The sequence below is a fragment of the Elephas maximus genome, chromosome 9 (genome assembly GCF_024166365.1).
Source record: "Elephas maximus indicus isolate mEleMax1 chromosome 9, mEleMax1 primary haplotype, whole genome shotgun sequence".
Classification (NCBI taxonomy): Eukaryota; Metazoa; Chordata; class Mammalia; order Proboscidea; family Elephantidae; genus Elephas; species Elephas maximus.
The window spans coordinates 42,273,357-42,297,617 of NC_064827.1; the positions used below are offsets into that span (position 1 = coordinate 42,273,357).

The 24,261-nt window shown below is 47.5% G+C and overlaps 1 protein-coding gene across 1 annotated transcript in view; it reads right to left on the bottom strand.

Annotated features, from left to right (window-relative positions):
* Positions 1–3,825: 3,825 nt before the first annotated feature.
* Positions 3,826–24,261, bottom strand: part of B4GALT1 (beta-1,4-galactosyltransferase 1) — a 58,932-nt gene continuing 38,496 nt past the window's right edge. Inside the window, exons 3-6 of the mRNA XM_049897062.1 lie at positions 13,076–13,263; positions 9,358–9,480; positions 7,165–7,269; positions 3,826–6,963 (exon numbers count right to left, since the gene is read on the bottom strand). Coding sequence (XP_049753019.1) covers positions 6,831–6,963; positions 7,165–7,269; positions 9,358–9,480; positions 13,076–13,263 — 549 coding nt within the window. The 3' untranslated portion in view covers positions 3,826–6,830. The remainder of the gene's footprint in view (positions 6,964–7,164; positions 7,270–9,357; positions 9,481–13,075; positions 13,264–24,261) is intronic.

Consider the following 24,261-nt stretch of genomic DNA (forward strand, 5'->3'; position numbering starts at 1 on the left):
CCTCTTTGTTCTCACCCTGGGTATAATCTGGCCCTAGCTGGTCATTTCTTTCTTTAAAAAGTCTCCGGTGCAACCTCTAGTTTCTGCCTACAGAAAATGGGACCCAAGGGGGTACTCTGGGAAAAAGAGCCTCCTTATTCTCCAGTCCCGAGAGCTTCCCTAAGTTCAGGCTTCACCTTGCCCACCAACCCCCTCCTGGTTAAGAGATAGCTGTGCTTGTGTCATAGCTTTGTCACATGCTAGCTTTTTAGGAAAGCACATTTGTCTTGGAAAAAGATAGCAACTGAAAAGCCAGTCCCCGAGGCAGGGTGCCAAGCTAGATTCAGCAGCCAAGCTGAGTACCTGTAACTCATCAGTCTTGAGGCAGCACATAGCACGTGGCCAGCCTGTGTCACTCTCAATCTCAATCTCCAAGTGGGTGCTGGATTTACCACCATCCTCTGCACCTCCAGAGAAAGAGGTAAAGCCTTGGCCTCAGGGGGCTTTCTTGTGGTCTTGGGGCACACGTTCCATTTGAAAGGAACCTGGATACGGAGGCTCCTCCACCATTCTTAATCCTACCTCCTTCACCTTTCTTCTCCCAGGAATTGAGCAGAGACTCAGCCGCCCCTCCCTTCCTGAGCTTCTACCTCAGGTCAGCTAGGTACTGAGCCTGTGATCAGGAGGCCTGAGTTTTGGGAGCCCATGGGGAGACTGGCAGGCAGTAGTGGTTGAGTGGTAGAATTTTTGCCTTCCATGAAGGAGACCTGAGTTTAATTCCCAGCCAGTGCCCCTCATGGGTAGCTACCACCCACCTGTCAGTGGGGGCTGAATGTTGCTATGATGATAAACAGGTCTCAGTTAAGTTTCCAGACTAAGAGGGACTAGGAAGAAAGGCCTGGTAATATATTCCAAAAAATCAGCCAGTGGAAACCCTATAGATTTCACCAGTCTGATCCTCAACCAATCATGGGAACCAGGCAGTGTTTTGGTTTGTTGTGCATGGGGTTGTCATGAGTCCCAAACTCACAGCAGCTAACAACAAGGGGAGAGCAGATGAGAGGGAGAGGAATGGAGACAAAGAAGACTTCTGAAGAGCACACCAAGCATGGGCAGGAAGAGACTGGCAGAACCCTCCCTTCCCAGAGAGAGCCTTTAATAGTTGACCTTGAGATGTTCAAGGCAGCTCTGGGAAGAAGGCAGGCAGGCAGGGGTGATCCCACTGTTTCTACAAATGAAGACATAGAGATCTTGACTTACTTCAAGGTCACATAAAAGGTTAGCTTCAGGGACAGGAGGAATACTCAGACCAGGGTACTTCTTGCTGAGGGAAGGGCAGGACTGTGGGAAGACCATGGGTGGAGTCTGAGAGCAAGTCCTAAAACAGAAGAGCAAGCCCAGGCTCAGAGAGGGGACCCAACTTGCCCAGAGTCACACAGCAAGTGGGAAGGCAGAGTCAGAAGTAATGCTCATTGTTTATATGGCTTCTTGTTGGCCACCTTCCCAGGCTCTCTGCCTGCTGACCTGGCACACTCTGCCCAAATACACCGTGACATTCTCACACCCTGTCTCCCAACTTAGCGACCCTGGCATGTATCTTGTTGAAGTACAGATGCCCTTGGAGCGCCCACATTCCCCTGGTCTCCCGGTCTGTTGACCTTATCATGTCCCATAACAATCGTGCCCTGTAGGATCCCTGGCCTCACATCCCACGTACCAGTCAGGTCCTGAAGCCCAAAGGTAGCAGCCGCCTTCCCTGCCCAGGGACTCTGCCAGAAAAAGAAATGAGGCTTGTCTGGTATGACCAGCTCAGCCACACAAACCTTCTTTCCTTCCTGACAGGGCAAGAAGCTCCAGTTCTAAAAAGAAACCAGTTCCAAGGAATGTTTGAACTCCTACCTCCTGAAAGAAGCAAGAGGGGGCCTGGGAGTACACTATAGACTTGGGAACACCTGGAACGTGGTCATCTTCTCACTTCCTCACCACCCTCCACTCGCCCCCAGCTTCCCTCTGTCACCCACAGCACACACCCCTTGCCTGGGAGGCTCCTTCAGATACCTCCATGGACACTGACCTATCTGGGATATTTTGGGGTTAGTGATCTGGCACCCAGGTTACATCTCCCATAGAAAAGAGGCACTAATGGGGGACTTGATGCCTGCCAAACCCATACTCATGTTTAGGAGGCTCTGCCAGGCTCAGACTTTGTTCTGGGTCCTGTGTGAAACGGGAGATTAGAAATAGCGCTTCTCAGGGAAATAGCCAGCCCAGGAGCCTGTTCCTGGCTTCCTCCCTCCTTCCTTTTCCCTTCCTGGCCCCTTGAGCCCACCAAGAGGGTTCAAGTCCCCCCGCTCCCCATGGCCACCATTCCAAACTTCCTCCATCAGGTGGGGCAGGGAGCGGTAGGGAAACACCACTGGTGAGGCCCCAAGTATCTCTGGAAGAGGTGCAGTCACTTACCCTGGGATTCACCTGCCCATTGCCATATAGTGAAGTCCCAGGCATGTGAAGAGGAAAAAGGAAAGCCCCAGCCCTGGGGTATGTGCCTAACGTGTACACGGCATGATAACGTGTACACAGCAGTCTGTTTGTACATGTCAGCACACGTGCCCACAGGCATTATAACAAATACATATTATACCTACAACGTTTATTATGAACCAGACACTGTTCTGAAGGCTTTAACCCACTCAGTCTTCACCACAGCCCTGTGAAATGGGTACTGCTTATATCCCCATTACACAGATGAAAAGACTGAGGCACAGAGAGGTTAGGTCATGTACGTAAGGTCATAGAACTAGTAGGAGGCAGGGGCAGGATTTGAGCCCAGCATTGTGGACTCGCATGCAGGCGCATCAGGTGTGTCATGCATGTTGTTTGTGTATGTATCTTTGTGGCTGTGCCTTTGGGGAGGGAAGGGTGAACTTATGTTTCACCCAGGTACTCCACCTAACATAGACCCCAGAGCTTGCAAAGCCCTGCAAGGCAGTACTTTGTCCTGAGGACCAGAGTCCTCAGGTATGATGGGCAAATCTGGGTCCCCAGGAGACCTCCTCTGTTCAGGCCTAAGGCACTGAAATTCCACAGCAGCCCTGCAGATGTGTGGTCGTGGCCTGGGGTACTCTGGGGTGAATACAAGGGGCTGCCCCTCCTGCTGTTTCCTAACTGGTCCCCCCATTTGCAGCTTCCAACCTGAGAGGGTCTACAGCTCCCTCAGCCTGGACATCATGGGCAACCCATCCTACACAGTGGTTTCCTCGGGCTCACTGTGAAAGGCTGCTCCTGCTGGATCCCAGGGGTGCCAAGGAGGAGGGGCCGGGGTACTTACTGTCTTGAGTAACCCTTTGGGTCCCCTTTGGAGCATCTGGTTAAAATTTCCTGGGGCTGATAAGAAATCTTATTTTGAATAATGCCATGGAAGTCACACAGTGAGCACCTTAAAAAGCGGTTCTAGAACTACCTCAGAACTATCCTGGCATTTGCTGAAAATAGCAGAATGTGGCCAAAGAACTCCTAGGAAAAATTCTACTTTGCAGTGGCACTAGCTACTACATGGAAACCCTGGTGGTGTACTGGTTAAGAGCTATGGCTGCTAATCAAAAGGTCAGTAGTCTGAATTCACCAGGCGCTCCTTGGAAATTCTATGGGGCAGTTTTATTCTGTCCTATATGGTTGCTATGAATCAGAATCAACTCGCTGGCAATGGGTTTTTGGTTTTTCAGCTACTACATAGTTTGAGTCATCAGGCACTGTTTTAGACACATCATCTTTTTTTAAGCCTCAAAAAGAGGTAAGTGCTATTAATTCCATTTTATAGATAAGAAAATGAAGCTCAGATGAGACACCACCTCACCTCCCTGCCCGTAGTCCTGGACACCCCTCGATGGAGGTGAGAGGAGCAGACATAGGGACAGGGCTCTGCTTTCCTCAGAGATGCCCAGGAGGCAGCCCCCGTCACCACCCTCCAGCTCTGGGAAAGCCCAGACCCATCAGTCAAAAGAGGAAGGACCTGTGGTTACAAAGATAGGATCGTTTATTCACGTTATATTACTGGATTTTAAAGGCAAAAATACAGTTTCTGTCTGTTTTTAACACCAAGGTCAGACACACACCCTCCCTCCATCACAATGGTATACACACACATTTGCATACACAGGAAATCAAAATACACAGCAAAACAGGTCTCGAGGACGTGAACTATGAATGCTGTCGTCTGGCTGTGAGGGCACTGCACTCCCCACTTGGACGTCAGCAGACCCTGCCCTTGCTGAGACCCAGCACCAGCACTTCCTTCACCCTCCTGTGCCACAGCTGCCCTCTGATCTGTCCCAAAGGCCACTTTAAAACAGGGTCACCAGCAACAGGCTAGACAGGAGCAGAGAAAGGCATAGCACAAGGCAACTTCACGGTACGACTCCCAGGCAAAGGAAATGGTCCCTGCACCACAGCCCTGAAATCACCTGGTGGAAACAGGACCTGCATCTCATAGATGTGTGCTGTGGGCCTTGGGGGGGGGGGGGGGCAGGAGAGCACCTGAAGGTCTGCAAATGGGGTGGGAGGAACAGGTGAATGAACCACATGCTTGACTATTCCCACTGAACATGAAGGAATACGTACCAGAAAAAAAAGAAAGAAAAAGGAAAAGTCAGAATTTTGTTTTAAGAGTAAAGTTACAGAGACATTACCACCCAGGGCATTTGTCTCTTTTCTTTTAAGGCACTTTGGAAAAGTTGGGATCCGGGCACAGAAAGAGGGTCTTTGTTCTTTGTATTTTCTCAAGTTCCCTCTTAGTGCACTCATTCCTAGTTCTAATAGCATCATTATGAAGGAGCAGGGAACTGACAGAAATACTCTTCACATAACCCAGCTGCTTCTGCAGTGGAAAATAATTTTTTAACTAATACCAAGCCTTCTGAAACAAGAACCAAGTTAGCATCTGAGATGCTCAAAGCAATAAAGGCACAGGTAAGACTGGAATCGGGCACCAGCTCAGCCTTCACACTGAGGGCTGGTGCCTAGGGGCAGTGGTGGGAGTCCCCCCCAAACCTAGGATGAGGCCTGCTGAGTTTGGTGATCTGAGGTGAGGCTGGGCCTGGGGAGGGTGCTCAGTGGTAGGAACTGCCTCATGCCATCTTGTCCCAGGCGACTCAACATCATCTCCCAGAAGAGGTGGATTTGGGGAAGGCATCCCTAAGAGTTAGCCTGACTAGAGTGAGGCTGCTCACTAGAGCACCTGCTAAAAACTTGAGGGGCAAGGAGAGGCATTAGGCACCAGAGTTCTTGTGAGGAAGTTGGGAATGGGTTCAGCTGAACTTCTTCGTAGATCCCTAATTAAAAGGCACATTCACACTGGAGAATGAATAGTCTGTTTAACCCTGAGTGCCACAAGTAAGTTTTAGGGAACAGGCAAGAGGCAAAGTAATGAAAAGGGAAAGGAAGGAAGGAGAAAGGCAGGGGAAGAGAATGGGGAGGAAGGAGAACAGGAAATTCAGGGTGGGCCAGGGAGTGTGGGTGGTGAGCCTGCAGCCTCTGAGGGAGGCGGCCCCCAGCCTCCACATGTACCAGAACTTGACGGTCCCCTCAGCCTGCCCCCGCGGGAGGCACTAAGGGCTGGTAAACCTGATTGCTGTTATTTACAACTCCACAGCCATGGGCCCTGAGAGGAGGCCCAGGGGTCAGTCCAAGGAGGTTGAGATTCCCTCTGCCCTGCCAGCGGAGGTGAGGGGGGTGGCCCTCTGCCCAGCAGGCAGAGGGCCCCAGGTCACAGAGTCCCTGCCCCAGAGGTTTGACAGGATAGAGCTGATAGGGAGGCTTTGCCCTCCTTAAGGGACCAGAGGCAGCTCTTCACATAACCTGGCCTGACAGCTAAATTGAAGGCCCATTCATGCCCACAACAGCATACATTATTTTTTTCCCTAAAAAATGCTCAATCCCCTCCCACATTTAAAATATCACAATAAAAATACATAGGAAATTCAAGTTTACATAGCATGGTCAGAAAAATAGTGATGACCTAACATTAAACAGCTATGCAAATTTGGATCAACAAAAAATCAAGCTAGATCATAATTAGAACCTGATTTGTTCTTTCTTTAAAGTACTACAAACCGCTAATGAAAAGAAAAAAAAAACAACTTTACATTCAGAAATCAGACAATCTGGAAATAGGCCACTGAATGTGAGAACACCCAAGCCTTTTGCTCTGATGGCTAAACTTGCCTTGGAATTCACACTTTAGCAGAACAAAAGGTCCAAGGCTCAAGTTTTAAAATTCTTTTGCTAAGAAAAGACACACACAGTGATTGTAATAGTTGCATACCACTGAAAGAAGGTGTGTGGGGGGAGGACGATAAAAAGAGAATGGCTGAAATGTTGTGTTTGTTGCTAAAATACGACAACCAAAAAAATATCCGCCAGTCCAATTTCAGCAGCACGCTCCAATCTTTCCTGATGTAACGAGAACACTACAAACCACAATTTAAAGCAAAATTCTTACGTATTTCATAATAATTTAACAGTTTTATAGCTGGGAATGAATCCCAGCCGCCAAATTTTTGGCTGTGTATACAGTTCTGACTCTTTGGGGTGACACTGTGAGCATGATGAGAAGCCCCCCAAATGCTGACAGTTGCTACAGTTACAAACACCGTGTACAGCTAAGAAGTCACATGCCAAGCCAACTTGGGGGCAAAATATCCCACTCGTCCTGGTCATCTGGAAAGGCATCTGAATGATGAGGGGGGCCTATCACTCTGATTGGTAAAAATGAGAGTGGGACCAGCCCAGAGGATTGGCAGGGACACAGCAGAGGTCCCTGGCCATTTTCAGTCTCTTATTAGTGTATCAAAATGCTAGCTCGGCTTCCCGACATCCACTGTGATTTTGGTATACAATGGGTATCTCTGTGTGTCCAACACCTTGTAGGTGAGTGTGTTCAAACCATCCAAGCGCATTGTCTCCTTCGTGTGTGCAATTCGGTCAAACCTACAGATAAGGAGAAAAAGGTAAAGGGGATGGGGTCAAAACAAGGCCATTACACGCTTGCATTTCATTCCTCCATCCTTCTCCCCTTCCCTTCCTCCCCATGGGCTGAACCCTCCATTTCTCTTGAGCCTTATTCCCTCATTCCCGCAGCCTGCCCCATCCTCTAGGGAAAGAAGGACTATGAACAGACCCAGAACATACCTCTGAGGATTGGGTTCATTTTTTTTGTCTCTTGAGTGGCGGATCATCCGACACTTCCCGACCGCAGCATTTGGGCGAGATATAGACATGCCTTTAAAAACTAATCTGCAAAGAGTAAAGGAACAAGTCATGACCACAGAGCTACCTCAAGGCTTGGGTCCAATAACCCAGCTGCAAGATTATTTTCAGGCCCAGTGGGTCTCACCCACTATCCTGCTTACTCTTCTCGCTGGGCCCATACCCCAGCCATCATGCCAGAACCCAGCCCAGTGCAGCACTGATTGGAACTCACGCTCCCTTCCCGTGTCCTTTTACCACTGGTTCTACAATAAGTGTCAAAAAAAAAAAAAAACCAGTTCCCATCGAGTTGATTCTGATGCATAGTGACCCTGTAGGACAAAGTAGAGCTGCCCTGTAGGTTTTCCAAGGCTGTAAATGTTTACAGAAGCAGGCTGTCACATCTTTCTCCCACAGAGCAGCTGGTATGTTCAAATCACCAACCTTTTGGTTAGCTGCTGATCACTTAACCATTCACAATAAGAGTTAAGCACTTTATCTTTGAAGAAAGTTTCTCCACACACCACCCCACCCCTCCTTCTAATTCCTTAGGGTGCCAGCCCTCAGCTGGCCCTCCCTCTCCAACCTGTAGGTGCTGAATGGTCTTCAGGAAAATTAAACACCTGACCATTCACATCTGTGCTGTCATAACAGCCTTGTATACTGCCACGTGGGAGTCCCTAGGCTATGCAAATGGTTAGGCACTCAACTACTAGCTGAAAGGCTGGCCATTCAAACCTACCCAGAGGCTCCTTGGAAGACAGGCCTGGTGATCTGCTTCTGAAAGGTCACAGTCTTGCAAACCCTATGGAGCAGTTCTACTCTGTAGGCCTGGGGTTGCCATGAGTTGGAATCAACTCCCCAGCAACGAATGACAGCAACAGCACTACCACCATCTGGGCCCAGCTGTGGTTACCTACGGAAGTCAGTTTGTTTCTGGCTGGACTCCATGTCCAGGTCTTCTGTGTCCTTCCCACTGAGCCTACCTGTCACAGTGCTCTGTTCAGTTAAGTTCACACTTGATAACCAATCTGTACACCTGAAAACTCAAGTTTTCCTTAAGGTTTATATTAAAGGCTTAGGTCTGTGAAGTTCTTATGCATTGCTAAGCTTGGATGACTTAGGCTGCTGCCCTGACAGAAACCTTTTGTTCACTGATTAAATAAATGTACTCCAATTCAGGACAGATGCACCACGGTGTATTCTGTTATCAAACTCAGTGACAGGTTCATACTGGCTCCCAGACAGAGACGGTGCTTCTCACCTGTGGCTGGCAGAGTTGAAGCCTCCACTGAAGGCTACCTTAGATTCTTTAATGAATTTCAGGTAACTTATCTGTCATGTAAGGAACCCTGGAGGTGCAGCAGTTTGAACCTACCCGCTGCTCAGTGGGAGAAAGATGTGACAGTCTGCCTTTGTAAAGATTACAGCCTTGGAAATCCTATGGGGTAATTCTACTCTGCCCAAGAGGGTAGTTATGAGTCAGAATCAACTCGATAGCAACGGTCTGGCTTTCGGATTTATCTGTAATGTGGTTTCAAATGCCAATGATGGATGGCTTTTTACAATCTACAATGACAACCTATGCGATTAAGGTTTACTGTCTTAACAAGAGCCCGAGGGTGTGGATGGGGCAGGGTTGGCTGTGGGGTAATGATTGTTGGGAGTGAGGTGGATATAAAAAGATTCATTATGCTACCTTGTCTTCTTTCATGTCTGCTAAAAATTGCCCCCCCCCCCCGCAAAAAAAATGGCCTAAGGATTCTGTGAAGAAACTTAGGAATCTGCCCAAGGGAATTTGTTTCACACTGAAATGAGACCACAACAAGATGCTGAATTTTTGCAAAAGACACGTCTACTCCCTCAGTACAAAAATGGCATCTGGTACAGTCAATGTAAACTCACCCTCTCACTTGGTTTCACATTTTACCTTTTCCAAGCCTCATCCAAAAATCTCCGAAGCTAACTTTCCTAAAGACCATCTTTAGTACCTACAGGAGGACACGCCTAAGAACTTGGGCTGAGTGGGAACTGCATCCCTCCCAAGGGCCAACCCTTGCAGAAAAACCAAGCACTGACCCAAAACTTAGAAGTGAGGGAAGGCAGGAAGGGAAAGGTCTGAGAAGTGACCATTACCTGTTAAAAATGTCGTCATCTTCACCTCCCCAGCCCCAGTAATTATTAGGAAATCCATTGATGGTGAGAAACTGTTGTTTACTTAAAGCAGAGACACCTCCAAAATACTGAACATAAGGTAGGCTGGGGAAAAACACACACGCACAAAGGACCAGTGGTTAGTAGGTTTTGACATTCCCAAAATAAAACTTGCTGGAAATCTAAACAATTTTAAAAGTTTTTCTTTGTTCACTGGGAGTTGTTTTTTTTTTAAATAATTTTTATTGTGCTTTAAATGAAAGTCTCTCACTTATATACACCTTACTGCATACTCCCACTTACTCTCCCCCTAATGAGTCAGCCCGCTGCCTCCTTCCAGTCTCTCCTTTCGTGACAATTTTGCCAGTTTCTAACCCCCTCTACCCTCCCATCTCCCCTCTAGACAGGAGATGCCAACATAGTCTCAAGTGTCCACCTGATACAAGTAGCTCACTCCTCATCGACATCTCTCCCACCCATCGTCCAGTCCAATCCATGTCTGATGAATGTCTTCTGGAATGGTTCCTGTCCTGGGCCAACAGAAGGTTTGGGTACCATGACCACCGGTATTCTTCTAGTCTTAGTCAGACCATTAAGTCTGGCCTTTTTATGAGAATTTGGGGTCTGCATCCCACTGTTCTCCTGCTCCCTCAGGGGTTCTCTGTTGTGCTTCACTGGGAGCCTTTGATAAGGGATTTATGAGAGGTTTATTTTGTTTTTATAGTAGGACTCAGATTATCTTAGAGAAAACCCAGATATCAAAGCGAAGTCTTCATCTTTCCAAGAATGCAGGGCTCCTTCTGTTGTCATCTAGAAAATTAAGTCAGCGGCAAGAGTGGGAGAAGCCCAGCTCTTCCTCACCAGCTCAGGAGTCTGCTCTACATGGCCCTACTCCCCCTGCATCCTGCTCTTGAAAAGGAAGTTCTTTAGCCAGCGTGTCCTGGAAGATTGTTTTAGAAAGTCTCTGAAAAATCATCTTATGCCCACCTGTCACGCCCCCTCCCATTCTACTAGCCTAGTTTTCATTCTTCAAGAGGTGTACTGGAATTGGTCTCAACCCACCTGGAGCAAAGGCAAAGGAAGAACACCAAGGTCACACGACAACTAAGAACCCAAGAGACAGAAAGGGCCACATGAACCAGAGACCTACATTATCCTGAGACCAGAAGAACTAGTTGGTGCCTGGCCACAATCGATGTCTGCCCTCTCAGGGAGCACAACAGACAACTCCTGAGGGAGCAGGAGACCAATGGGATACAGACCCCAAATTCTCATAAAAAGACCATACTTAATGGTATGACTGTGACTAGAGGAATCCCGGAGACAATGCTCCCCAGACCCTCTGATGGCACAGGACAGGAACCATCCCCGAAGACAACTCATCAGGCATGAAAAGGACTGGTCAGCGGAGGGGAGAGAGATGCTGATGAAGAGTGAGCTAATTAAATCAGGTGGACACTGGAGAGTGTGTTGGCAACTCTTGACTGGAGGGGGGATGGGAAGATAGAGAAAGAGGGAAGACGGCAAAATTGGCACAAAACGAGAGACTGAAAGGGCTGACTCAATAGGGGGAGAGCAAGTGGGAGAAGGGAGTAAGATGTATGTAAACTTACATGTGACAGACTGATTGGAATGGTAAATGTTCACTTGAAGCTTAATAAAAATTAATTAAAAAAAAAAAAAAAAGAGGTGTACTGGCACGGACACCAAGCCTTAGAGTCAAGGTAGCATTTCTGAAAACTTGATAAAATAAATTTTTCTTGGGAATTTCCCCATTACCCTGACTTAGCAAAATGCACAGGACACACATGCATAACGTGAATCTATTTTATATATGTCCAAGCAGTAGGGCACATGGGCTCTCATCCTTCCAAATCTTTTGTTATTTCAATATTTCAATGGCTATGAATAGTGTTCTCCTGAGGAATGCAGAGTAAGCTCTGATGAGAAATGTTAAGATTCAAGATGTGCTCTCCCCGTAGGCCATGCAGAAGCCTTCCTTTGGGTCCTCTTAAGGCCTGCGATTTTATGACTAACCAGTGTGCAACTTCAAACTACACTCAGGCTCTTAATGGAATCCAAAGAGACCAAAACCATCACACAAATTGAGGAAATCTCTTACTCAGATTTTGAGGGGGAAGTCAGCCAAACCACCCGAATATATGGAAAAAAAGATGCAATTATTATTTTCAAATACATTCAGGAATCCTGATTGCAAGTATTTGCAAGCAAAGATCCCTGCAGGCATTCTTTAATGAATATCTGTAATCAGGGGTCATCACTTAGGTGTCGGATCAACTGCCCTTTGGTACTCCTCACATTACTGTTTGCACTTTTAATGTGAAGGTTTGAACAGAGATACCCAAGCCAATAAGGTTTGTTGGTAATCAGTGTTTTTACAGAAATGAACTTTTGACTCAGCTACTTTAAGGATAAGTACACTCTAAGTTGACAAAATTTGGGTTTGCTGTCTCTGCTGCCTTCTCTTACCTACCTGCCCCATCCTCTCTAGCCTGCGGGTTCTCTATAAAGCAAAGACGATGCTGTGGTAAGGAATTAGGTGATCACTTGGGCCCTATCTTGGTTCAAAACCATTCTTTGGAGGAGGAATTAAAAGGGGGTCAGGGTATGAACCTGTATATCTCAAAGAGAAGAAGATACAGAGACAGAGGGAAGGTAGGAGGGCACAGAGTGATTACTGAAGAGTCTAAAAGTGAAGTTTAAGTTCAATTTACCCTCCCTTTAGGACAGCGGGTTTAGGGCCTGAATACCTTTGATCTGGTGAAGGACTTCATAGCACAAGCCTAGATTCATCTCATAGCCCTGACATCCCCCACCAAGGGTGGACAGAAAGAAATGGTGAGAACAAAAAAAGTCTGAAGGAAAGTAGTTGCTGATAGGTGTATCTAAACAAAGGGGCTACTATTCACACAGGCCAACCACACTGTGGTACTCAACCTAAGCCAGAGGTACTCAACACACAGGATACCTGCAACACAGCTTCCCAGAGCTTCAAGTTTACTTAGAGCAGGGAAGGAAAGATTAGGTCACTGAACTGATAGGTGATTTAAATTAAAACAATTTTATGTTAACACAAACATGGAAAAGTTATGGAAGAGAATGCAAACTTTACTTTTAAAAAATAAATAAATAGTTGTATAAGGCCATTTTCCACCTTTGGTGGTACTTGGGATCATGCCCCGCCTACCATATATCCCCATGGGCAGAAGTCCCTTGGCCTCTTCACTAGAGGCACTTTAGTGGGGAAATAAGAGGGGCTCCATGGTTACACAAGAAGCCTGTGCTCTGCTGAGAGATGTAATCACGCTCCTCATAAAGCACCAAGGAACATCTGCTGAGGTGTCCAAGCCCAGGAGGTCACTGGGGAAAAATGATTCTTGATTTGCCTTCCAAGTTGTGTGAGAAAAGAAGAGAAAATACAGCATCTGTTTGGAAACTAAAAACAAGAGCCACCCCAAGCATTATAAATGCATCTCATCTGGATGTGCAGTGATTACAGCGGTTTCTGGGCTCCTCTTTTCTTCTCAAATAACTGACTCTGGGCTTGAAAAGCACCCATTTCTGTGGAGGCATTCTCCCCCAGAGCCACAGAGGTACTCCTGGGCTGGAAGAATCACATTTTCTAGTTGCCAGATAAGAGAAACATCCTTTGTGAGGACTCTGGCTGAACAACTCTTACCTAAATCCAAACTTATCCATGGCTACAGAAATGTGCCGTGGCTGTGAAAAACACCTGTAGGTGTTATGGTCATCCATTGGAATGAGGTCCACGTCGCTAAACACAAAGCAGTTGTAGTCATAATCTTTCAAGGCCTCTTGAAAGCCAATGTTGAGGAGTTTAGCACGATTGAACATGGAGTCTCCATCCTGGTGTAGAAACAAAGGAAGTGATATCAGATGCTGTAAGGCCAAGTATCTTCAAGCAGAATACCCATGTGGATTGGTGACTTGTCGCTAGTCATGGTCATTTGTCCACTCTTGGGCCTCACTTTTCTGCCCTCGTTTTACAAATCAATACTAAGCATCACACCCTTTGACCCAGCAATCCCACTTCTAGGAATTTATCCTACAGTAAGACTTGCACATGTGAGAATGACATGTGAACAGTGCTGCTCACTCACCGTGGGGTGCTCCTCATAGCAAAAGATCATATACAATGATATAAGTATCACTAAAGAACTGGTTAAATAAAGCCTGGTGCACCCACATACAATGGTGTGTTTAAAAGAAAAAAAAAGAGGAAATGATCTTGAAGATAAATTGTTAGGTGTAAAGGGCGTTTAAACACAACGTCATTTGTTATACAATACGTAACTAATTCCAGGAAAGATACCCAGGAAACTGGTGACACTAGTTAGATACCTGGAGGACTTTTCACTTCTACTGTCTTTATATGGTTGACTGTGGTTTGATTGCCACATTGCGTGCCTTCCATGTCTCTGTCAGGCACCGAATTAGGTACCAGAGAGATGTGGCAATCACACTCAATCCCTGCCCTCATAGTGGTCACGGTGTGTGTGTGGGAGAGCAGTGTGATATAAGCTACAATAAAAACAGGGTATACAGGAGAGAAGAGAGACATCTGCTTCAGGGTGCTGGCCACCGGGTCCCGAAGCACCAAGTCTACTAGTGCAGAGATATTTTATATATTTATTTTCAGTTTCCCCCACTAAAATGTAAGCTCAATGAAGGTTGGAATTTTTACTCACTGCCTTGAACACTACCTGGTACATAATAAGAGCTTAATAAATAGTTGCTGGATGAGTGAATGAATGAATGAGTAGACTGATGGATGAGTTTCAACATATGATGGCAGAAGGCAACCTCTTCTGGGAAGCTCCAACTACAGCAACTCCTCAGGGGTCACTACCATAGGTCTCTGCTCTTACCAAGTCCCATAGCCCCAGGTCAGTGAAGGCAGTAATAGCATCGACACTGCTACCCCTCACACCTGACATTCACAAAACCCTCCCATACACATGCTCTCGCCCTGACTGGAGTCCTCATCTGGTGCTCTTGCCCAACCTCTCTTGGGATCACCAAGATTATGGCCCTCTATTTTGGAGGAAAAAGTGGTCCACAAAGGACTGTAACTGGTTCACAATCTCAAACCTGGGATGCTCAAAGTTCTCCCTCCATGGCCCCGAGAGAAGATTTGGGAACTGGTGCTCCACAAGGCTGCCTGTGTGAGTATAGACTGCATAGACCAGCCTCAGGTGGTTGACTCAGTGAAACAAACCATTTAAAGACAGATAGGTTATCAGGAAGTCAGAAAAACCAGCCAGGAGAATAATGAATGACTGGTAGATACATCTTACACAAAAGCCCCTTTTCTTCAGCTCATGACAAAGTTTTCTAACCATGAATGGTAAAGGAGAAGGCTGCGCCCACGGGCACACTGTGTTCTTCGGCTACTCCACCCATTATGAGTCAATTTAAAATTTTGCTTTCAGCAAATTCTGTATAAGTCATGAAGCAAAAAGAAGTTCAGAGTGTAGAAACTGCATGTGGGAGCCTTTGAAAACTATGAAGTAGTTGCAATTACTATTATTACAACAACAATGCATTGTTAATATCCACTAGGGGATGATCGTACACCATGCACAGGTTAAGTGTTTCATGTGCATGGCATATAATTTAATCCTCTCAACAATCTTGTAACAACCTTCACCTCAACCCAGTTTACCCCATTCACCCCCAAAATCTTCTACCTTTTAGTGATGGGAAAAAAGGCTACACCAGGTACTGTCCATCTTGTTCCCCAAGTCCCATTACGGCCCTGACAGAGTTAGCTTTCTCTGAACCATTTTTCAAGCACAATTCAGCCCCATTGAACAACTAGTTCCCAACAAGTTAAAAGAGAGGTGTCCCAATAGAGCCTTTTTACACTGTCTAGTAGACTTCCTGAGGGTGGCTGCCCAGCTCATGACAAGTCTCACCATTCTTGGAACACTCGCCAATAACAGGAGCAGGAGGCTCTTGGTGGTCATATGTGTATCTGCTGGCATGGCTGCTTGATCTAAACAGATCCTGACTGAGGTGATCTACACAGTTTCTCTCTCCCAGGAACCGAGAATTTAGAACCGTGAAAGGGCACTTCTGGAGCCAAGTCCCAAGAATGACAGCAGGCTGGAGGAGAAGCCCAAGGAGCAGAGCTTCTACCCTGTGTCTTCGCCTCCCTCCCCTGGGATTACAGGAAAAAGTCCAGTCTTTTTAGCTAATTTTCCAGCCTTCTTTGAGTGACACGTTGTAGTACCTTGGCTACTTATCTTTCTTGATGAACAGGAACAGAGCCTGGCACGTCTACCAGTGCCCAGTATTAACAGGAGGTGCTCCTCCTCTACAGGGGATGGGGAAGACACCCAGCCCTCATCCCTGCCCCTCCTCACTGAGCACATGCATCTTGTGCATCTGCCACTTCACGCACTCAAGTAAACATTATCAAGCACCTACTGTCAGGCCAAGCCAAGTGCACAACTGTGACAGACACATGCATTTCTATCCCTGGAGGGCTGGCTTCCTCACTTATTAGCTATGTGACTTTGGGCAAATGATATTTCTAGACCTCAATTTCCTCATCTGTGCCATGGGCATGACAATAGGTAGGTTGTGAGGATTAAATGAGATAATTCATGAAAGCTCTCAGCACACTGGCAACAAATGTCAGTTGCTATCATCATTACAGAAATAGGTTTCCCCATCCATCTCGAACAGTCAGACTTTTCAGAACATCTCTTGAACTATCGGATGCAATAGGATCCTCTTAAAAGGCATTTGTGTGAGGGTGGAGTAGGGTAGGGGACACGGGTGGGTTTGCCAACAAAGGCCACTCCACGGATCTGGAAAACAGGCTCTGAGAAATGGAGCAGGTGAATATACAGTGATTGGGCCAAATGATCTGACCAAGGGGATCATAAAAGCTTAGGTCTGCAATGTAGGTGTTGCCAACTAGAAGACGGGCACCTACTAGAATATCACCAAGCCCTACAAATGGCTTCCCATGACAGCTGCAGTTATTAGCCCCTCATTCAGCTCCTATCCTCAGCTCCCTGTCCAAGAATCATGGACTGAATGGGAAGGAAAAGAGCCTCCATACTTAAGGAAGAGGAGATCCAAGGCTAAAATAAAAAAGTGGCTCTAGGCTCTCAACAGTTCCAAGCGTGGGATGCAGACATTCACAATGACCCATCAGAATGACACCCTCTGGTCTTCAATGATAGGCATGACCCACAGATGCTTTTAAGAGCTAAAATCAACACTTGTGGACATGAAGCCAAAAAAGCCAGTGAATGAGGAGGCTCTGCATCCAACTCTGACTTTATCACTCAGGGATCCAACCTGGAGATTCCATCTTCTCTCATGTTTGTGGCCTTCCCAATCAGCTTCAGGACTCCTCCCAAATCCTGCTCTTCTGATGGAGGGAGAATTCCAAAAGAGGATTATGGCTCAAGTGAGTTGGCCTGTGGCTCACACTCTGAGAGTCTCTATCACAGCAGAAGAAAGTCAGACAGGAGTTTAAAGACCTGTGAAATGTACATGGCTTGGAAAGTCACAGCTCAGTAAAGGGAGCCAGCATGCCGTGAGCAGGTGTTCCTCTGAAGACCTAGCTTTTTAAATTCCTTCTAGAGCAACTGGAAGGAATAAGTATAACTCTTGTTGACCAACATAAGATGAAGTCCACACTTTAAAAGCTACGTCTTCAGAAAAACACCTGCTCGCAGCATGCTGGCTTCCTTTACCAAGCTGTGACTTTCCAAGCTATGTACATTTCACAGGGCTCTAAAGGCAACTGGGAAACCCTGGTGGCGTAGTGGTTAAGAGCTATGGCTGCTAACCAAAATGTTCGTAGTTCGAATCCACCAGGCACTCCCTGGAAACCCTCTGGGGCAGTTCTACTCTGTTTTGTGGGGTCGCTATGAGTCGGAATTGACTCGATGGCAACACATTTGGTTTTTGGCTCCTCATAACAGAGGGACAGGACAGGAAGAAGGAAGGGTAAAAAGTATACAAAATCCCCAAATGACAGCAGAAGAAGCTGCAGGAGGGAGACCAAAGAGAGCAGGCAGAAGGCAAGAGTCAGACCAGACACAGACCCTGGAGGTGACAGGGGGAAAGGCTCAGAACAGAGAAGGTGCTCCACACGGTGAGGAGGTCTGCTCCAGTCTTACTACATGCTTACGCCAAGGCCCAGGTGAGAGGAGCCAGTGCTGGAGACGGATCCAGGAGCCTGGAATTTGACAGGCCTCAGTACTGTCTGAGCTGGCATCTGGCTCCTTGAACTGAAGCTTCAAAGCCCGGAAGTATGGCATTCCCACACTTGGATGGGGCCGCCATCCCATTGACCAAACCTCACAGAAAAGTCTGAAAACCTTTTTGACTGGGCATCTGTTCCTGACAGTGGGTGTATCAGTCAGTTAAGCAGAGCCAGACACTTCCGGAGAGGACAGGAGTCTGGGTTGGTCAAGCATGCTGGCCTGGAGTAGAGTAAGCAGACTAGGTAGGAGGCCTGGCACAGGCCTGCAGGGCAAGCTCCTCAGAGGAAAGGAAAGAAGACACTTCACACAGCACACCCAGTGCCCTTCAGGCAGATTTGGGTGACAGGAAAGGATGCCTAAAGAAGCAGCAGATGGCTCTCCAGGGATGTTAAAACCTTTTTTTGAAAACTTTCATTTACAATAAAGATAAGAGAGAACCCAACCCACCCGCTGCCATCCAACAAGGACCACATATTGTATAGTTCTATTTACATGAACTGTCCAGAACTGGCAAATCTAGAGACAGAAAGTAGATTAGTAGCTGTTAGGGCTAGGGTAAGAAAGCCATGGTGGCACAATGGTTAAAGCACCCTGCTGTGAACCAAAAGTTGGTGGTTTGAACCCACCAGCAGCTGCATAAGAGAAAAGGCCTGGGGATCTGCTCCTGTAGATTCCAGCCTAGAAAACCCCTTGGGGGCAGTTCTACTCTGTCATATAGGGTCACTGTGAGTCAGAATTGACAGGATGGCATACTACAACAAGGCTGGGGTAGGAGAGGATAGGGGAGTTGGGAGGTGATGGGGGTTTCTTTTTGGGGTAATAAAAATATTCTAAAATTGATTGTGGTGATGAATGTGCCACTCTGAATACACTACACACTGAACTGTATATTTTAAATAGGTGGATTGTATGGTATGTGAATTATATCACAATAAAGCTGTTTTTTCAAAAACTCAGCTCTAAAGAAAGGAGAGACTCAGTGGCTCCCACTCTCCCCTCTCTCATATATTCATTCTTTCCAGCAAACATTGACTGAATGTGTACTGCACGCTTAGCAATAGGGACACAGAAAAGAAAAAGACACAGGCCCTGCTTTTGAGGAGTTCCCAGTTAAACGGCAATTGTAATGAGATTTTAAGGAAAAGAGAGCAGGGTATCTTCAAAGGAACTGGGAGAAATTCAGAAAGCAAGAAGTCTTTATGAGATGTGAAGGTGGGGGGTGGGGTGTGGATTGGGGAGCCTTTGAAGGTTTTAAACAAAGACTGCGTTTTGCATGTAAAGGAGGGATTTGTGTCCCACCTACCCCCAACTGACAAGGCAGGAAAACCAATTAGGAGGCTCTTGTATGATTCATGAGACCCAGGAGGCCAGGCATTAATGGTGGACAAGTAGAGAATGCCTCCCCAAGGGCTCCACTTCCCCATTTCATGCCTCAACTGCTCTCTGGGATGTGAATCCCCCTTGCACATGGTACCATGGTCTGCTTCAATCCCCAGCCAAATCCTTACTGTGGCTAAGGCAAGAATGACCTTCCTCTCAATGTAACAAGGGACTGATGATCAACTATAGAAAGCCACAGCCCCCTGGCCCAAGTCCTAACAGTCTCTAGAAGATCTGTTCCATCAAACCACTCTGCCTCCCCTGGATGCCAGGCCACTGTGTGTATACAGCAGCCATGAATATTCCCAGACTATTGCAGTCTGGGGACTGACCACATCTGGCCTCTCCTCTACTAAAAGACACAGAAGCGACAAGGTTGGAAACATCAGCCCAAAGTTAAAAGCCTGAAAGAAATTTCTGTGTGAGAGAGATACTGTCGCTCCTGAACACATTCCCTGGCCCGTCACAAAACACCTCTCCCCTGTGCTTGCAGATATTCCCTGGCTCTTAGCACCACAGATTCAGGTGCAGGTCTGCAGCAGTGGTAATGTTTGCTGAATTGTCGCCTGAGTGGGTAGAGGTCAGGAGCAGAGGAAGCTCTGGCTCGAGTGGGACTGGCCTAAGTGTGGAGCTTGGGTTGGTAGACAGGGTGGGCAGTGATCCTCAGAGAATTCTGGGAGGGCCTGGGATTATAAAAATGCTGAGTTTTGGCTGCTAACCGAAAGATCGGTGGTTTGAATCCACCAGTGCTCTACGGGCGAAAGACGTGGCAGTCTGCTTCTGTAAAGATTTACAGCCTTGGAAACTTTGTGGGGCAGTTCTACTCTGTCCTCTAGGGTCGCTAAGAATGGGAATTGACTCGACAGCAATGGGTTTGGTTTGATTGTAATAGCATGGTTATATGCTCAGCTACTAACTGAAAGCCTGGCAGTTGGAACACACCCAGAGGTGCCTTGGAAGAAAGGCCTAGTGGTCTGCTTCTCAAAGGTCACAGTCCTGAAAACCCTATGGAACAGTTCTACTCTGCAGCACATGGGGTCACCATGAGTCGGAATTGGCTTGACAGCAACTGGTAATAGTAACCCATGAGTTAACAGCAGTGGCACCTCTAGTTTTTAACCGTAATAATATGGTAGCCCTGAGCTTGGTCAGCGCCCTCAACAAAACTTGGATCTAAGACTTAAGCTGTCCACCAGGACCAACCAGAGGGTGTAGTCCTCTGCCTTCCAAAGTAATCGCTCACAAGAATGAGTATATCCTTGGGCCCCTGCCAGACTGTAACAGAGGTCAGAACACAGTTTGCAGTCCATAAGACTGCCTTCAGGGAGAACAGAGTTAACATGACAGCCCAGCAGGAATTCTGGTGCAGTGAGCACAGAGGAGAGATTTAAAACCCCAGCTACAGGAGCCATAGCAGGATGTCTGCCTCTGTGCCCGGACCTGGTAGCTTTTCTCATCACTGAGACTTGGCATTCTGCAGAGCATTAAGAGGGTGGCACTAAGTACTTTCAGCATGTTTAAGATCCAAATCAGAAAAAAACATCTTAGAAAATAAAGACTTATCTTTCAGAAAGCAATTTGGCCGTTTGTATTAAGAACCATAAAAATATTTAGACCGTTTCTGAACCCATTCTCCCATATCTAAAAATCTAGCCTGGGGAAATGATCCTAAATGAGGTACATGCAAACAAAGAATAAGCTTCTGACGCAAAGATGTTCATTATGGCATTATTTATACTACTGAAAGGTGGAGATTATCTAAATGCCCCCTAATAGAGGAATGGTTAAGTTAATTATGGTGCAACTATGTAATCAATTACTATGAAGGAATGAGAAGCGATGATTATGAAGACCATGAAATAACATGGGAAGATGCTGATGATATAGAATTAAAGAAAAGAGCAGGACACAAAAGTATATATACAAACAGTATGAGCTCAACAGTGGTTTAATTTTAAGAAGGCAAGGTACCTAGGCCTCTGCACAAAGGGCTGGTTCCGTTGTCCTCAGCATTTCCAAGCGAGCCCACAAAGGCCCTGGTCTTGCCTGGGAGACTCCAGGGCCTGAGAATGGCACATTTGCATGATTATTTGCACAGTTTCCCCCTGACCAGCAGGGCCTCGGCTCTGGGCCTGCTTTGGGTGTGTGTGAACATTACCAGGGTGGCAGCAGTGGCGGCGGCAGCAGCAGCGGTGGCAGCAGTAGTTAGGTCGACACTCCTCTCTCTCGCTCATTCTTTATAGGAGGCAGAAGATACAGAAGAGAAGGGAAGTGGAGAGTAAGAAGCAGATCACAGAGAGGAACTCCTCCTTCAGCTTGCTTTGCTACAAACAGGATTAACAAGTAAAGGCAAAGGGCCCCCACTGGAAGGAAAAAAAGAAGAAAAAAATAGAGAGAAGGATGGATGCGAGGGAGAAAGGTAAGGAAGAGAGAGGCACACGTCAAGGCTGCAAAAAAGGGGCCCGTTCTGACCACGCTTGTTCCAGGCAATGGCAAACCCCCAATAAGCTGTCATTCTCTGTCACGGAGTCAAGGGTGAACAGAGAAAATGGCATTTTCTAGAGCAACGTTCAGGGAGGCAGTTTATCAGCTCTGTGAGTACCTGTAAGTGCTTCCACACCTTCCCCAGGAGAACGGAGAGAGGCAGCAACAGAGAGGGGAAGATGTGCGGCATTCAGTGGTGGGACATGGAACTCCCCGCCAAGCCTTCCCCTGACCCCCAGCCTGGCCCACGTGTTCTGAAAGGAAGGGGTGCCGCCAGACAGCATACATTAATCTGGGTGCTGACAGCTCAGGGAGAAAATGGAATGGGGGATGGTAAACAGAGGTGATCAAGATCGACACCAAAGCAGTGGGGGCTACAGGCTGAGGCAGCTGTCCTCAGTAACGGGTGGACCCACGAGTCTGACAGGCCCCAGCTGAACTTGGCCTCATGTAAGAACCAGCTGCTTGGCCCAGTGAAAGAGATAAGCTGCTGGGGTGGGGTGAGAGGTCGCTTCACTCACTGAGGTACAGACAACTGTCTCCACACGTGGTCTTAAGGCAAGCAGCCTGGAACTGCCTCACACTGTTACCCTAAATCAGGGCACAAATGAAAAGGAAGAGGGAGAAAAACTCCAAGCCAAAGACTCCTCAGGGCAGTGAGCTGGGTCTTCCCCCTGCTTCCCTCACAGCCTTTCATGCCAGGATTCACCTGTTAGCATGACAATTGGGAGAGCCTCTCAGAGGGTTCTGAGGCTGTTACTCAAAAGCTGTTATCCCCTCTGTGACCTAGCAGGACTCACAGCATTTGCAAGTATGTATGGAGCTTTTTTTTTTTTTTTTTTATGGAGCTGGTCCCCATTGAGGGGAATCAAGTGTTCTGGAAATAAACATGGCAAGGCGAGGCGTTCATTAGGCCTTAGCTGACCTCTGTCCAAATCCCAACTCTGCCACCAGCCGTCACGTGACCCTGCGCAAGCTGCTTACCTTTGTGATCCTTCCCACCCTTGGCAGGAACAGTAAGAATACCCATTTGCCTCTCTGGGGGAGTCATGAAGGTCAAAATTTAAAGGGAGCCCATAAAAGATGTTGAGTCCCACAAGACCATCAAGGAGCTTTATGGCCATTAACAACCATAGGGCTAAAGTAGGTTTTCTGTGTTCTTCCTGAAAAGGGACTGTGACACAGCCTGTGCTCTGGTCAGCGATGGGCAGGAAGCTTTGGGGAAAAGCCAGGGAAGGGGCTGTGCACACATGACCAGGCCTGACTGGGAAAGGAGGCTTCACTTCCAAGACGCACAGACCTGGCCAGAGAACCAAGGAGCAAGGAGTCCTGTAAGTGGGTGTAAATAAATGGGCAGAAGTCTCAGCAAGATGCTCTGTGCTTCACGTCCTGGCTGAATGCATGCCCACCTGTGCAAGGAGGGAGGTGCGTGGTCTGGGAGACAGAAGACAGACCCAAGGGACTCAGAGTCCAGGGCCAGTGCGGCTCACAGGTAATCGTCCCACGCTAGAAAGCCTAAGTGGCCTGGAAGCAGCAGGAAGGGAGGAGTAGACTCCGCTCAAGGGGGCTGCACAGGGCTAATGAGTTTTTTTTTGGAGGGGTGGGGGAGGGGCACAATGATGGCCAGAAAGAGAAAACAACTAGGGGAGGGAAAGAAAGGCATGCCAGGCAGAGAAAACAGCAAAGCAGAGGCACAGGGAAGGGAGAACAGAAGTGGGTCTGGGTAGTGAGCCTGAGTGGGCCAGTGTGAGGTGAGTCTGGGTGGCCCAGTGTGGCTGTGGCATGACAGGTGTAAAGGGAGGCTGAGGAAGGAGGAAATGGCTGGGCTGCAGAGTCTCAGATGACAAGCTCAGGGCTTAAGGCCTTTCAGACCCTTGCCTGTACATTGGGAATATAGCACATACGTGAGGGTTTAGAAAGAGGAAGTGGCACGCTCTGATCTCAGACAGATGACTGAGATGAGAGGAGCCAGAAGAATGAGGAGGCCAGCCCTGGGTACCAGTTATTCTGGGGCAAAAGGTTATTACAAACCCACCCAACCACCTAGCTAGCATTCCTCACCTTTCCTGTGCTTTTTACAACAACTAATCCTACAAACATCCTGCATTTCTTTATTTAGAGCTAATGCTGCCAGGTGGCAACCTGCCTTCCACTTTGCCTTGGGTGGTTTTACAGTCTCCATTTCTGATAGGCATGAGGAAGTGCAGTGCGCACCTCCACCCCCCGCCCCGTTTGCAATGACATATTGATATCCGCCTCCACATGGAGGGCTGGATGCTGGACCTCAGGGAGGTCGTCTGTGCCTCAGAGCAGCCCCCTAGGCTCCAAGAGGCTGGACTTGCTGGGATCCTAATAGGGTCCTCAAACACTGGTGGGCTAGGGCAGGAGGAGGGACAGAGAGACCAGGGGACAAACAGCAACACTGGTTCTTCTCCATTTCAATTGGTAAAGCCCCCCACGCCCCCCACCCCCCACACACACTTATTGTGAGATGCAAGTTGTTATGGTGACCCAAAAGGGAACGATTAATAGTTTAATATGGACAGGAGTATGAGCCACAAAAACTTGGAAAGCTCATCCCTTAGTATGGAGCTTTAGACACAACCCAACTCTAAAGAAGCTGGAAAGGCACAACATGGTCTCCAAATCCCCTGAGATTCTGTCCGTCAACTGGAGGGCCTCTGCTTTACACCACTACCCATTATCCTCTGACCCCATGGAGACCGCAATGAATGGGAAGGAGAGT